This window comes from Trichinella spiralis (genome assembly GCF_000181795.1).
Source record: "Trichinella spiralis strain ISS 195 chromosome Unknown Scfld5, whole genome shotgun sequence".
In the NCBI taxonomy this organism is placed as follows: domain Eukaryota; kingdom Metazoa; phylum Nematoda; class Enoplea; order Trichinellida; family Trichinellidae; genus Trichinella; species Trichinella spiralis.
The window spans coordinates 2,602,380-2,619,254 of record NW_003526944.1 but is presented as its reverse complement, the minus strand read 5'-3'; the positions used below and the strand labels follow the sequence as shown (position 1 = coordinate 2,619,254).

The following is a 16,875-nucleotide window of genomic DNA, read 5'->3' as shown; positions in this document are numbered from 1 at the left end:
TCATTTCATTTGTTTTTTTTCTGGAGTACAGTAAATAGCATTTTCCTCATTGTGCATTTACTGAATTATGCAAACAGTCAGTGCAAAATAAATATGCCACAATCAGAGATGCGAAGGAAGTGTTTTTTGCAAAATGTCAGCAAATGATTTCATGAAAACTTTTCCATCCACAAGAAAAACACAGAGTTTGCTCGATTTTACCACAGGAAAAGAGCGCTTGAAAATTGCAAAAAAGTTAACAGTGACAAAATGCATACATATTTCAGTTGTCGACGTTGACAAAAAGTAATAAATGCAAAAAAAAACAAAACAAAACAAAAAATATCCCTCACACTGCTAGCTTTGACAACTGTAGAAACTTCTAAGGATACCAATGTCAGAGGTGGGAAAAATTATATTTTTTTGATAGTCCTGTTTACTACTACTCAACGGTTTCCAATATAGAAGAGAAGTTGAAAGAGAGGCAGGCACTTTACTCGTTCAATGACCTATTTGCTATCAAATAAACAACTGCTAAGCACGAGAAATAGAGAAAATACAAAAAAAAACTAATGACATTGGAAAAAATAAAAGAAAAAAAAAAGAATTTTACCGAAATTATTACCGATAAACGTGACCAAAAAGCTTGCATGCTTGAAAGAAGCCAACAACAGATCAACAGTAAAAGTTGCTTAATCAACTTACAAAAAAAAAGAAATCAACAGCTCTACTGAGCAAATTGTGCACAACATCCCGTTTTTGTTAGTAATTTATGACATAGTTAAGATTCCTGAAAAGAAAAGAAAAAAAAACCAAGATTAAATGCGAGAGCAACATGCTTACAGAAACAGTAGAGCTTGCCTAGTGTGTATGCATGTTCTAAGAAGAAAGAAGAAATGAATGCCTGCACAGTTATATAAATGAATGATAGATAAAGTGTAGTTGTTTCTTCTTGTTGTTCGAAGAGTGTCTCACACGAAACGACACCACACCGGACCGAGGAAAAGAGAATAATTTACCTTCATTCTATTATTAATACAATAAATGAAGTTTAATTAAATTAATAGATGTACGTATACGAACGATGGAAGAAATTAAAATAATAAAATACAAATAGTAGGATGATGCAGTGAAAACTAAGTAAACCTAAGCAGCAGCAGCAGAAAAGAAAAAGCAGCGACATAGTGGAAATCTTGTTGGCCCATTCGGTATCGTTATTCGATTTTATTCGATTTCTTCCATATGGTGCAAATATCCGGTCGTGCCATCTTTGGGTCCGTACAAAAGTAGATAGGCGCAGTGCCAATCGCCACCGCCGGACAAGCGTAAAATTTCCTCTTCAGTGACAAGCTCAATAATATCATCGTCACATTTCACCCACTGGCCTCTGTCACTGAGCACCCAAGCCACGTAATGCCCTGAGCTACTGCTGCGACCTTTGTGCGTGAGCACAGCCCTAAGCCGGTACAGTCCACTGTTGTTGGAACCAGGATCGTCGGGAAAAGAGAACGGAATTTCTTCATCCAATACTGCTACTTCTTCCTGGATTTGGAAAAAAAAAGAAAATCAGATTTGTTTCTGCTCCTTTTTTCTCAGTTTTGCTCACAAAAAATTAAAAATCACAACAATTCAATTTCAATCGTTCTGTTTACCGCTTTCAATTCGTCGCCCGGAATTTGGGTCTTTCGACTCTTCTGGTAAGCGGTTTCGAGCAATTTCTCTTCCATCAGTTTCAATTTCGCGCGCATCGGCAACAATTTCTCCTTCAATTCATCACAGCAGAGGTCGTAAACGTCCAATTCGATGGGAAATTTCACATCTTTCAATATTTTCGCGTTCATCTTTTCACGCTCTTTGTAGTAAAATCGAACAATCTGTATGGTCAAATAGCCCGGCAGGCGGCTAATTTCACTCTTCCGTTGGTAGACCGCATCGCAGCCCAGTTTGTCCGAGTATTTGGTGATCTCTTCGGTCATTTTGGCTTTCAATCCTGAAAACAGATACCGGACGCCGGACGACAAGAAGCAGCTCAACTGTAAAAAATCTTCACTAGTTTCGACCGGCGGTTCATCGCATTCGTCGACACGTTTGGTGATGATTTTGTACCGACCGCCGAATATCATCTCAACCACCGACTGTTTGGCATCGGGAACGCCCAACAACGTGCCCGGCAATAAGCTCTTCAACCGGCGCAACAATTCCAACCAGAGCTCGTTGGCATCCTGCTGCATCAGGCGACCGTCCTCGCCTTTCGTGGCGAACTGAGGCATGGTCATGTGTATGGCGTTCAAAAGCATCACAGGAACACTTTCGGTCAAATCTGGCTGATTCATCAGTTTGAACTGTTGTTGGATGACAAGAGGTAACATATTTTCCTTGGTGAACGGATGGGCTGTGGTGGATCTGAAATTATGCAACGCACACTCCAACTCGGGAACCGCTTTCAAGCACTGCAAAGTTGCGTTCATATAGCACGTATTGCCTGAACAAAATTCAACAAACAATTTCAGAAATGTAAAAAAGCAAATTGAAATCTTGAACACTACAACACTTGATCATCCAGATATTTACATTACAGTACAACCTGAATTGTTCCAAGTATGCATTTCAACAAAAAACAACAAAAATGTAAAGGCTTGCTTGTAAATGAAAGAATACAACTAACTAGATGTAAAATGAACCGCTATTATAATAAAAGTATACCTAAATTTTTCAGACCACTTTTCGAACAAATCACCGCGCTTATCTGATCGGGGGTCATGTCTTCTAGAAAAGTCGGCTGCTCGGTCGGTGCCGGCGGTTCCACCAACTCCTCGGCCGTACCGAGCAGCATGATCAAGCTGCCCTCTTGTACGGGGAACTCATCCCAGGTGTCGGGTCTGAGATTTTTCCCACGGCACAGTATTTTCTGCCTTGTCGGAGGCACGCCGGTCAACGTGAACAACTGCGCCCTGAACTGCACTGGACTTGCGCTCAAATCCACTTCGACGTTTTCGAACTTTTCCTTACCCCATTTCACATTCACCCGCAGAGAGCTCATTGTGACGATTGTGCAGATCAGTCTGAAATTATACTAAAAGTTCTCATTCATATTTGATCACCAACAACAATGGATGTAAAAACAAACAAAAAACAGAAACAATAAAGCAATGGAAAAATTGACGGCTGATTCCGTCTGATTGAAAAGCCATTCCATTCACACCTCTGCGACAATACATAATTTCAGTATCACACAACAGAAATATTTATACATCAAACGACACAAAAAGATAAAAAAATAATACTTAAAAACAATACAGTGTTAAAGCTAAAAATATAAATAAAACACAATTTATTTGGTGAAGAAGTAATCGCAAATATGCCATAAAAAATGCCTCAAAATTTCGAAAAGTCATATCTGGTCATGGGGAAAAGAAAAAATAAAAATTTGTTTGCCAAAGAAAAACATTTAAAATATATAAAGAAATATCAAATAAAAGGCCACGCTTCGGAACAAATTTGAACAACGCAAAAAATTCAAAGTCAATGCAAGCAACGACAAAAGCCTGATCAGAGTACGGTAAAGAGCTACGAAAGTAATGCAAGTACAAATCTTTTACAAAAATTGTTAAGGTAATTCAATTTTGAATTTATTGAAATTCAAAACAAAATAACTTTAATATTTCTATATCATTCCAGGAAAAAGTATTCCCTTTTTTTTGAATTTAAATTCCTCCCAAATATGGCATAAAATTTCAACTGCCTTCCTTCGCAGAGAAAAATTAGTTCATAACGTATCGTATGCAAAATTGAAAAATGAACAAACATTGCGATTAAAATCGACTCACAAACAATTCAAACATGGCATAAATGATCGGTTTTCAGAAAAAAAATAAATTTTTCAAACATGTTAATCGGATTGAAAGAATAAAACGCTTCAATTGGCTATTTCACATTGATCCTGAAGTGAAAGCAATTTGTAAAACACGGCATCGATTCGTCCATCGATGCACGCCGCCGAATCCCCGACCCGGCAACATTCTGGATCCTTTTTTCAAACTGACCAATTATTTCCCATTGTGCATGATGAAAATAATTTTACTCTTTTACAATCTTCCTTGAAAATGGTTTTTTCAGTCAAAAATAACATCATAAAATTTCCTGTATTCTTCAAAAATGATAAAAGAAAATTTTTTTTTCTATAAAATAACAAAACTCTCGATCATTTTTGCATTGTCAACGGCAAGGAAATTTGCATGTTTCCAAATGTACAACAGTGACAAGTGCAGCAGTTGCTTGCAATCGAATAATCATTTGAATATTTTTTTTTCTTCTCCCTCCCACCCACGACGAAACAACAATCACCGTTGAGCTGCTTGTTCAACTGTGCAGCAATAAATTTCAAACACTCGGCCGTTATCAAATGAGCGATAGTGTCAACTTTGAGACAATCTTTTGACAAATTGCGCAAATAAATTTTCTCCACGACAAATATGGAAAAACAATTTCCATTGGATATGGCAAATTCAAAGGGAAAATCGATATCACTTTGATGTGACAAAAACTTGTCAACAAATAAATCAACCGCTGAACACACACACACACAGCTGCAACGCTGATTATACGCAAATTGCAAATCATAATTCATAACTGATTAGCCGCAGAAAACATTTCGACGCGGAGTGTTGAAATTGTAAATTTCACTTGGAAAATTTGCTCGCCAATTTTGACAAACACAACCTCTACAGTATACTGTACAGTTTATCAAAATATCATCATCAGCAGCAGTTCATCAAAATACACTTTAAAGAAAAATATAATTTTCTTTTCTTTTTAATTTTAAACAGAAAAACAAATAAACCCATCTCTCCCCCTCCCCTCAATTAATGATAATTCATGAAATGTAGAAATTGAATAAAAATGACAATAGAAAAAGGAGAAAATATAGCCTGCCTAGTTTGAAACAGAAATGTTGTTTATTTGAAAGGGGATGTCAAGCAGCGCACGACTAGCGTTCATTAACATCCCATAAATTGATCACGTTAGTAAAAAATCAATTTTCCAAAATTACTCGTCAGTGATGGGTTCTGAACTGAATAAAAATTACATAATTAAAATTCATCCATTGAACAAATACAAATATGACGTTTTTTCCCTCTGAATAGAAAAAAAATTATTCCACTACAAGTCGCATTGCTGTTTTTTTTCGACGATATTTCTTTAAAATGAAAATGTTATATTAGCGTGTGCAACAATGGCAAAATGGAAAGATCAGATCAATGTAATAGCCAATGAGAAGAAGAAGAAGAAGCAAGCAGGCGAAGATTAGGCATATCCCGGGCTGTCGGTTTGTCGGCACTGAACACTTTGCGCGTCCCATTGGGCAGTGAATGAAAACGACAAGACTCGACAACTTGCACCGCAAAGCTGATGCAAATCAATAACCAACACAGACGCAGCACCAGTGCAGCGAAAATGCAACGAAGAAGCGGCGGAGCTCGATAGGACGTGAAGCGTTGCAAGCTTGTCGTCTGCAGCTTATGCCCGCCGTTGGCCCCATGAAAGCATTTACACAATCAGCCAGCCGGCCGGCCGGCCAGCCAGATTGACACCTAGCCCTTTTTACCTCAGAAGGCCGTTTCCATAACAACATTCGTTCATGGCGACTAGATCTCAATTTAGCGTTCATTTTTGGAAACGACCATTTTCTCAATTACAAAAGCAACAAAATATGGAAAATACTACAAGCAAATCACCAAGCAGCCGATTCTCACAACAAGAGCCAAGCGCCTCGTACCACTACGATTACGACTACGATCTTCAAATATTAAAAGTGAGCTTACATTTTCCTACTGTAATGAGATTATAATTAACCTGTTATGGACTTTTTTCCACAAAATTTGTCTGAATACGAACGCTACAGTTGAAACCTCACATTAATGATTATACATAATAGCACAGAAATTGGAAAATAGCTAATAATGTTGTCTTTTTTTGATCATATATACTATTCACCAACATCATATGCAGCTGAATTCATCAAAGTACAATTTTACTCTTCTAATGAGACGAACATTTGGAATGAATCTCGAATAAAATTCAAATAATAATAATACAAGGCTAAATAAGTCACGTCACCAAAATAGGCCAACCAATGTGCAACGGCTAAAATCAATCAGTCAACAGTACCATCATCTCTAAGTAAAAATTTCACACGGTCATTTCGCTATTCTCATTGTCACTTTCTCGTTTATGTTAAATGAAAAATAAAACAATTTAAAAAATAATTAAAATATTAATAGAGTGAATTTTTATTCCATTTAGAGAAATGAAAAAAGAAACTGTAGCACCGGAATTTGTATTATTTCTTTTTTTTACTCACTTGCACAGTTCAATGCATTCAGCTGTTGTAGAGAAAAATCATACGGACTAATTTCCCCGTTTTATTCGATCTGTGATCTCACAATGCACGGATCAGATTGAAATTTGAAAAAATGATAAAAATGAATTCCTTCTATTTTTTTCACTAACAAATCTTTGAAAAGAATATTCAGATTACTGTATAATAAAAATACTTGAAAATCAATATTTTTCAGTTCGTTAAGTAGGTGAAGGGCGAAAAAAAATCTTTCGCTTAACCAGATGATCAGCAGTTAGCATCATTATCATTAGTTGAAATAGACTACAGTGAATATAATAATTATTTTTTTGACTTCAAAATTACGTTGCTCAGTTAAATTAGAAAAGGGGCAATTTCACTTCAAAGCATATATAGCATGATCGAAAGAAGAATATTTGAAGTTAAAAAAAATTTAAATGTATCAATTTCCTTTGCTTTTCAATGCAATAATGGAAAAAAGTTTTCGAAAGAATGTAAAAAGTGGCGCATGAAGTAATTTCAAAAAAATAATAAATATGTTTAATAAATCAACAATTTGCTTGCGTGTAAAGGTGAACGATTTGGGTAGAGAGAAAATCATTTTGCTGACGTCGTTTCCATGTGAATAAAATCATCACAGTTCAATATTGAAATTAATCATTTTTAATATTGATCAGTAAATACACAATTTCAACAATATCCGGAAAATATTGCCAAGCTTTCTTGCAAAATTGAAAAATAAATAACACGACTAATTCATTTTCACATTTAATTGAAATTTTCAAATTTTGAATCGTGAAAATAATTTCATAATTATTAAAATTATAACAAAAAATAAAATATAAGTTAATCAACTGCAAATTAAACAAAAACTGCCATCACTACCACTACTACTACTACTACTACTATTACTACTGCTTCTGCTGCTGTTGCTGCTACTGCTAATATTACTATAGCTATAATAGTTGAGAAGGTTTTTCTTTGCCATTCGAAATTGATGAATGACAACAATGGCCTAGCCGAGTCAAAGTTTAGCAAATGCTTCGAAATAGCTAAGCACGAAAGTGATCATAGCCTGCTTATTCGCCTTCAGCGTTCCTTTTGCCGAGCTCATTGTGCTTTGCAAATAATCATACTTCTTCATTGCCGATCGACTGACTATTCAATATACAGGCAGCAAATTGAAAAAGCAGTCGATTTTTTCAACTCATCCAACCAACCAAGCCTGCTGAATGGCTTCGGTTCAATTACATGCATTGCAATTCAACGATGTTGACAAAGAACAAGCACAACAGCAACCTCATCATCATGATCATCATCATCAACAGGTAAATATTGTAAAAGAAGAAGAAATTCAAAAATCAAAAAATAATAATTCCTTCGATATTTTCAAACTGCGCTTACTTCTGTTGTTTTAATAATTGCTTTCACATCTACAAGGGCAATCTACATGAAGCGTATAATTATAATTCATTTTCATATGCTATTATCAGTATTATTAATTTTGCTAATTTCAAATTCATTATACATACTTTAATTTAAAAAAAAAGAAGAACAAAACACATGTGAAATAGATGAATGCTTGAAATTCACCAGTTGTTGTTGTTGCAAAACGTGCTTAATAAAAATGATGCAGCTGTTGTCACTAGTCGGTTTATTAATTTACCAATAATGTGAATTGCAACATATTTTTTTTTCAATTCGCCCTGTATGTTGTTGGAATGATGCATTTGGTTTATTTGATTGAATACTCTGCTGTGATACGCATCTCAAAAGTTATATACAATTTGCACCTTTATCGAGGTTAAGTGATAATTATTATTCTTGTTTCAGAAGATTCTCCGCTCTGACCTGGAAGAATCCGGCTATCAGAGCGCGTTGACGCGATCTCAAAGTTCTCAATATGGTACAGGTTGGTTGTATCACGATTCAGAAAGTATCGCATCCACCAGCAGCTGCGACGACTGGGGTAAAATTTTCACACAATTCTTTTTATCCAACAAATAATACAACAGGAAATGTGTTATAATTTCAAATAATGAGATGATCATTCAAATTAAAAAAAACAGTAAGTTAAAATATAAATCCTATTTAGCATAATGATAATACAACAATGGCCATGATGATTATGATCAATTATTAATATTAATTATTATTTTTGTTTGATAAAAATTTCAATTTTCAAATCCATACGTTTATGAATATAAAAATCTTTTCTTTCACCACATTTAGATGGATACATGAAAGTGGACAATCAACGCGTAAAAATTCGTAAAGTATCAGACCTGCTGGTAACTAGGTATGCTTTCATCTCAGGTAAGAAATAGAAAATAACAAGTTGAAATTTAAAAAGCAAGAAAAAATAATCAAACAATGAAAATGCTTTTAATTTTACAGGGGCCAAAACTGACCAAGGCTTCCCGGTGCTCACATTTCCTGATAGCCACGTACATCTGCCATTCGTGGAATATCGCCTTCTCATCACCTACTTGACACGTTTACAACCGTATGAACAGTATAAAAATTTCCACAATAATAATAATAATTTTTATGCTTTCTTCAGGGTAGAAGATATTTTCCTCGGTTTTGTCGTCATCATTGACAGACGCACAGATCGTTGGGCATCTGTGAAAACATTACTCTCACATTTATCAGTAAGATGGTCATTTTGATTCTGTTCTGTATGTATTTTTTCTTTCTTGGATTTTTCAAATTCAATCATCTCAAACAATCATAGCACTGCAAAATCTTATGGCTATTCTTCCTCACAAAAAAAATTAGCCAACTAGACAACAGATGGTAAATAGTAAATAACTGCCTGCTGTTTATTTAGTATAAAATTTCTTCTTTCTTTCCATTTTGTTTAAATTGTACTTTCAAGGTCCAATAAAAATATGCACCTTTGCAAGCTGTTCCGTTGACCCAAATATCCAGAGAATACGAACGCTACAGTTGAAGTCCCACATTGACAATTCTATAGCATAGCATTTGGAAAACAGCTAATGTTGCTGTTCTGTTTTTTTGCTAATATATATAAATTTAACATTTTTTTCTCCAACCAGTGTCCATCGATCAGCATTGGGAAGGTGGAATTCCATTCAGTTCGTTGCGCAATATTTCCATGACCCGCAAACTGATGAACCGTGAGCAGGCGAAGAATGACTGACTGCTCATCGTCCACATTGACCAGTTCTGTATGATCTACTTAGACACTGATGAGAATCTTTCCACTTGTAGTAAATGCAAAAATTAACTATTAACATAAACATTACCACATACTGCACAACAACCATCTATTTCATTATGAACATTTTGTTCTTTGTATTTTTCATTGTTTGTTTTTATAGTTTAAAAAAAACTTTTATTCTTACAGAGTTTTTTCCCTGGAAATCTACGATTCGTCTACGTGATCAAACCAGACGGTGTTTTACAACGCGCGTTGGAAGTTGGATATAAGCACATCTCTGGTGTTAATCGTTTGCAAGTAAGACACATCCATCAAACTGCATGTGTGTGCATGAATGCATTTTGCAGATAATGATTATCATTTCAACAAATTTAAATTAATTAATAATTTTTCACTCATGAAACAATTATTTCAAATAATCATATATACATATCAATTTGGTCTGACATTGATGTACTTTTGTACTAATGCTATCGATGATTATTGAAATAAATCGGAAATCAATAACAACATGAGTAATAAATAATAAGCTTTGCTTTCAGACTTTCGTTTGCAATTCATTACCAGAACTGCATCAACACGTCAATCCAAGCTGTTTAACGTACGACCTCTGCGGTTCATTCCATTACAATCATTTAGAATGGTTGCAGCATCGAATGGTAGAAATTTTAGCAAGAAGAGAAAATTTTTGAAAAATTTCCTTTTTAAATAAAACGAATAATTTCAATTTAAGGAAATTGAACGACTCCGCTGCAGTGCCGAAGGCATTGCCCGTACGTTGGATGAATTTGTACAAAATTTACGCGAAACTGAATTACCAAACGATGCTTCAACAACGGCGAACATACTGTCGTCACAAAAAGCGGACCGCGATGCAATCAAAGTAATATTTATCATATAGATAAATGTTGAATATGTTCTTTTTGCATATTAAGCGGTCAAATGAATAAATTTCAGGAAGACTTTCGAATCATCGTTCGACGGGGTTTCGACTTGTTGAAAAGCGTCCGTCAAGCGGATACCAAGCCCAACGCCGAACAGCTAAGCCCAACCCGCGTTCACAACGTCACCAGCGTGCAACGAACGTTGCTTCAGCTCGAAGATACCGAAAAACGCTTCGACAAATTCTGGCCCACCCATGAATTTCGTCTTCAACACTGTTTGCAGTTGCGTCAATTTGAAGAAGATTTCAAAAAGGTAATAAATTCAACAAACAAACAAACAAACAAACAAATCAATTCCTTTGATAATGCAAAATTTTAAAATGCGGTTTCGTCCGGTAACAATTGATAACCTTGAGCTATTTGTGGGAAAATTCTTCTTCTTCTTCGTTTTCTTTTCTTTTTTTTTCATTTCAAAGAATTCCATTCATTTTATAAATGATTTCTGTTTGTGGTAAAATATATACTTTCAACGTGACTTTTCAAGCTTATTATTATTATTTTTTTACCATGCAATGATGGTAAATTTCCGTTCATTCAAATAAATCGTCGTTTCCGTTCTGCCGTGCTCATCATTACTAGCCTCGGATTGGAATACAAATGAAGGTCAACAGTGACATGAAGCAAATTTTCAGCTTGCTATTATTATTATTATTTATGTACAGCAATTGAGTTGATCCATTATGTAGAAAAACTCCACCGGCATACATCCGCCGATAACGGATGTGCAACGTTCGCGTAATTTCACATGGTAGAGAGGGTTTCGATTGTACAATCTGACGTAGAGATTTTTTCCCACATGCACATAAAATTTTTTGGTTGTTGCTTGCATTTCGTGTCCCTGGGCAGGGAGGGTCAATCGATGCTAGTTTTATTTGTTTCGGTTTTTGCTATTTGCGTTTTCGATGACAAAATTGGTACCAGATACGCGTTTCATTTGGCTAATATGAAATTGTTAACATTTTATACAGCTACAATCAAATTTCCTGTGTCATTTGGAAAAGTTGCGCATTGGGCCTCATTTCGAAACTGGTGAAAGGGACCAGTGTCGACTGTGCTCCATTGACGAGGTGGATCGTCTTATTGAAGAATATCGTATTTACGCTGAGAAAACGCAGGTGAGCTTCGCTGAGCAGTAGGATTTGTTGAAACAGCCGCCTACAGCATTGTTGCAATCGTTGCTTTGTATACATGTACATATAATAAGAGATGAAGCTTTTGCTTTGCATTTCCAGGCGGATGTGCAAGCTGCGAACAGCTTGAAACTTCGCGGAGAGCAGCTTATTGCGGCAGAAGAAAAAGAGCTTATTGGAAGCTTGACGCCGAAATGTCAAGAACTGCAACGGCTAACTGAACAACTGGATCAAGCTTTGAAAAATCGTTCGCGCTTTTTGCACGACGTGAAAAAGCTACACGACTATATTTGTCAGGTAAAGCCCATTTCGACCAGACAAACTGGAGTGTTGATTCAAATGTAGCTAGTTTTCCGCTAACGAGCTAGTGAAAACGGAATTAACTTGTTTTTTCCTCAATGCTGCAATGATGGATGATCGCTCAGTCTGAACAGACATCCTGTTTGCATCTTCTAACCTAAGCTTCGTTTCCGTAGGCTAATCACTGGTGCAACACCGGCGTGCAGCTTATGATTAACATGACAATGGAATTGGATGACATCAGACAATGCGAAGAATCGCTTTTCAGCATTCAAAATCTACTCAGCTCGTCCAACGACTTAACCCTCGACCTAGACACATCCGATTCTCTACTTCTGCTCAGTGCATACGACACCAAAACCCTTCTCAGTCAGGTAAATGATATTTTATCAAACTTAATCAAACAAATCAGTATATCAAAAAAATACAGCCAACATTCGCTGAATAACTGAAAAATCAAACTTGCATTTTCAAACTCTAATACAGTACTTCAAGTTGCAACAAACGTCGAATTAAATGTTTTTTTTATCAAAATTTTCAAATCAAATTCACCTAAATATTATTTAACAGTTCGGAGATGAAAAAATTCATGAAGATAAACTTGAACAATTGAAAATTTTTAACCATAATTAATTTGTAAAATTCAAGAGAAATTGTCATTTTGAAACTATCATTCTGACCATTTTCAAAATATCACATTTCTATCCCAGTAGTCGACAGTGAACGGTTATTCATAGCCTAATATAGCACAGTTTACAGTTAATTTAAAAAGTCAACTGATACATCGACAGAAGAAAATTGATTTCTATTCGTTAGAAAGATTTGAAAAATAATCCACAATTGTTCTATACGAAATGAAAAATGAACCTATTATTTATCAATCTAACAGTTTCATCTAACAGATATTCTACAACATATGTACACAAAATAATAATAATGATAATAATCGCACTTACCAACTTTTGATGCGGGAAATCTGTCGATACTTCAGTAGCTGCGTATTTGTCATATCGTTACTGTACTTATTCAATTTTGATGATCAAATGATCATTAAGTTATCAGTTGAGGTTGATAAAATGTTCAAAAAGCGTATTAAATAGTTTTGTTTACTTTTATCAGCTTATCACAATTTTCGGTTTTGACAATAATACGAGAAAATTAGTAAAATTTTTAAAATATGTCAAACTTAAAAAAAACAAATTTAATTCATATTTTATCATTATTCTGGTATATTTTTATCAATTTTATTATTTTAGTTTTTATGACTGTTATTTTTTTAATATTTACAATAATTTTATAAAAATAGGATACTGTATGAAGAATACTACTTGAATATATTGTTACATATGTAAAATTATGGATTTTCAAATTGTAGGATGAGTTGAAGTAAGATTCAAAGTTGATTTATTGCGAAAATTTTTTGCATTTACAAATTTCATTAAAAAATTTCAATAATGAATTTTTGAGTATAAATAGTTTACAGTTTTTTAAAGTTGATCTTCCCGTCCGTGCCGAAAGTGGAATAAGTTTGACTTTTCAATTTCTTAATTATGCTATATTTCTGGTTTATTTTCAAGGTTGAATTTGACATTTGTGTCGGTCTAATTATTAATCATATTTTACATCTGAATTTAGATGTTTTGAGTTTTTTTACTGAAACAATTAGCAGCAATTCTTTTTGATCATTCATTTGTATTTGTCAAGGGAAAAATAATAAAAATTAACGATATTTCAAGAAATTAGTAGTTTGAAGTTTTTAATTTGCAATCACTGAAATTTTATGAATATTTTATTTTCAGTTCTTTGTCACAGTTGACCTGATTCTGTCATTTGGAAGATTTCAGGTCTAGCTATGGGATAATTTATACTTTAGTTTTCTATTCATAAATTTTCGATCAATTCTCATAAATTGAAAAGTGAAAATGGGTATTTCTTTTTTTGTTTTGTTTTGTTATTTGCTTATCATAAGTTTTTATTTTACTATTTTTAAACGGTTCAAATTGTAAGTATCCTCAAGTGATTCTGCATTGATTGCTCATAATAATAGGCTGTTCTGCTTTGCTTTGCTAATTTTGTCATTGGTTTGCTGGTGACCAATTGGAAATTCTGCTCTAGCCGAATAATATGAATTGAAGTTTCCTCGTTGTCGCGTCATTCATTCTATTGTTATAATTCGATCTGGTCGTTGTATTTGGCATCTCAAACGTCGCCACTTCAATCCAATCGTTCAACTTCAATTGGCATGCTTTCAAAGGAAAATCGATTAATATTTACTGCAATTGCAAAGCAATCTTTCCTTCTGTAACCAAATTTCCCACTCTGAACGTTCATATTGATTATTACGCTTCGATTTGATTTGCAGCAATTTTTAGCTATTGATAATTTTCAACCGATTTATATATTTATCACTTTTTTTGATCATTTGATTTTTCAGGTTAATGCTCGTGTTAGTGATGTGAAACAACTCTGCGAAAGTCGATGTGTATTTTTGAAACGACTGTTGAGCAAAGCGCGAATCAGTTCATTTTCTGAACCGATCAAAATGACCGCTGCAAAGGCAACGAATCCTTTGTCTTGTACTTATCGATACCTCCCACTGCGTGACTCATCCCATACGGACATTGGCCAAGTATGTTGAAGCGACGTGATTATTTTAAATTTCAAATAATAAAATTTCTTCCCAGTTATCCGACGATGCTAGTGACGACGCTTTGGCAATGCTATCACCGCCACCAGGCAGCCTGTGGTCAGAATTACCGTACGATCAGCAGGCGAACGTTGACAACAATAGTTGTACTTTCAATGCTGAATCTTCGAAACGTTCGTCATTTGTGCTGAACGAATTGCTCAGCACGGAGCAGAATTACGTCGACGAACTACGTTCAGTGGTCAAGTATTACATTCACGCGTTCGAAGATGCCGACCAACGCCGTTACGTTCCCAACAATCTACTGTCCAAGCAGAAAGTGCTGTTCGGGAATTTGCACCAAATTTACAATTTCCACAGTGAAATATTTCTGCCGGCTCTGAAAGCCGCCGAAAGCAACGTCAGAAATATCGCCAGAACGTTTCTCGACCACACTGATCACTTTCAAATTTACATCACCTACTGCCTGAACAAACCGCTCAGCGAGGCTTTGCTCAAACAGTGTGCTGAAGGTTATTCATTTTTGCAGGTGAACAATTTTTGCATTCCACCCACAAACCATGGGTGTGGTTCTGTTGTAATTTTATTTTTCTTCTTCTCTTGTCCACACATTCAACAACTTTTTTTCAGATGTGCCAAGATCGAGCTGGTCATGCTTTGCCATTGAGTGCTTATTTGCTCAAGCCTGTTCAACGAGTCACCAAATATCAATTGTTGCTTAAAGTAAGAAAGAAAAAAACCTTTTTTTTCTCAAATCCAAAACTTCAAATAATAGGAATTGGCAAGAAGCGTCGACAGGACAGAAGGAAGTGATCAAGTTGAACAAGCGTTGAATGCAATTTTGGAACTGTTGCATCTAGTGAACGCCAGCTTGAATCAGGGCTACATTGTCGGATATACTGTAAGATTTTGTGAAAAAGAAAAATGAAATATGAAAAGAAAAAAAAACCATACTTTGAAGGGTGATTTGTCGAGTTTGGGTGCCGTATTGTTGGAGGGTCGTTTCCGTGTGTGGCTTAACAAGAAAACCGGCGACAAAGCACCGTTGCGCATGCGACGGGCCAGCAAAGTCCGCCAGAGGCATGTGTTCTTGTATTCGACCGTCATGCTGATGTGCAAATGTCGTCGCAATTCCATACCGCACATTGACGAATGTTACGAAGTGAAAGAAGAACTTCCAGTAAACAAACAACCAACCAATATATCTATAAAATATCTGTATCATTGAAAAAATATCCATTTGATTTTGGTAGTTGTTTTTTTGTCGGTTGGTTTGTTGATTTTTATTTTTCATTTCCAGATCGACATGATCGAAAATGTCGAAGTGATCAAAACTACAAGCAACAGCAGCAGTACAGCACAGCAAGAAAAATTTCAAATTATTACCGAAAACAAGCAGGAAGTGTTGACTTTTCAGTCGATCAACACCAACATCAACGCTTTCCAATTTGTCGCCAAACTCAAACACTTGCTATCAATTTCAGATGATTCGACAGGTAAAAAAAGTAAGCAAACAAACAAACAAACAAAAAATGTACAGTAATATTCGATGTTTGCAGGTGGAAGAATGCGACGTCCAATCAGTTGGACTTCGCATTCGTCGAACGAAGCAGGCTACTGTAATTTGGATCGTAAACGGCATTCCGAGTCGGATCTTTTGGTCAGGTAAATTAATAAAACAACAAAGCAATATGCTAATAATAATAATGAAGCATAAAAGAAACAAACAACAGGATCTGATGTTGATTTCAGCGATTCGAACAACAATCCGTCCACTTGTTTGGGTTCTGCTCGTTCGGAATTGAACCTGCTGAGCAGCGTTGGTGGAACGGCGGCGGTAGCGGATGAGGAGAACAACAAAACCCAAAACCCCGCCGCAAAAGGCACCAGAAACAGAGACCGTTGGAACGTGGTCAGTCGAACCGAATACAGAACGACAACGGGTTCGTTTCCATTTTTACGTTCAGAATTGTCGGCAGGCGAACAAGCGAACAGACAAGCCACCAACCAGCCGTCGATTGTTTCGGAATGTTCAGAACGGCAACAGCGCACTGAACGTCTGGTCGAATGCAGAGCAAGTTCGCTCGGTTACACCGCGTCTCGTTTTTGAAACCACATCTCATCTCTTGTATAGAAATAATAATAATAATAAAAGATAATTCGCCCAGAAGAAAACAAAAAACCACGACAACAACAATTTTTATGCTGATTTTTGCATTTTCTTGAATAAATTGAATTTTTGTTTTGTTGTTTAATTTCGAAAAAACACTGCGCCACATTCAATGGATGGCGAAGAATGGATACCGGATAACTGCACTGCACCGGATGAA

At 35.5% G+C, this 16,875-nt stretch overlaps 2 protein-coding genes across 2 annotated transcripts; one reads left to right on the top strand and one right to left on the bottom strand.

Moving 5' to 3' along the window:
* Positions 1-1,203: 1,203 nt before the first annotated feature.
* On the bottom strand, positions 1,204-3,998 carry Tsp_04252 (ubiquitin carboxyl- hydrolase 14). Its single transcript, XM_003375018.1, has 4 exons — positions 3,913-3,998; positions 2,683-3,041; positions 1,632-2,461; positions 1,204-1,521 (listed from the first exon to the last, which is right to left on the bottom strand). The coding sequence occupies exons 1-4, from the start codon at positions 3,996-3,998 to the stop codon at positions 1,204-1,206; spliced, it is 1,593 nt and encodes a 530-aa protein (XP_003375066.1).
* Positions 3,999-5,617: 1,619 nt separating this feature from the next.
* Tsp_04251 (putative RhoGEF domain protein) lies at positions 5,618-16,655 on the top strand. The gene is made up of 19 exons (XM_003375017.1): positions 5,618-5,791; positions 8,171-8,249; positions 8,570-8,653; positions 8,735-8,852; positions 8,901-8,991; positions 9,711-9,821; positions 10,067-10,183; positions 10,258-10,407; positions 10,482-10,721; positions 11,437-11,583; positions 11,701-11,895; positions 12,075-12,272; positions 14,333-14,527; positions 14,583-15,074; positions 15,176-15,268; positions 15,321-15,446; positions 15,846-16,041; positions 16,105-16,210; positions 16,298-16,655. Exons 1-19 carry the CDS (start codon positions 5,618-5,620, stop codon positions 16,653-16,655), a joined length of 3,270 nt encoding a protein of 1,089 aa, XP_003375065.1.
* The last annotated feature ends 220 nt before the right edge of the window (positions 16,656-16,875 follow it).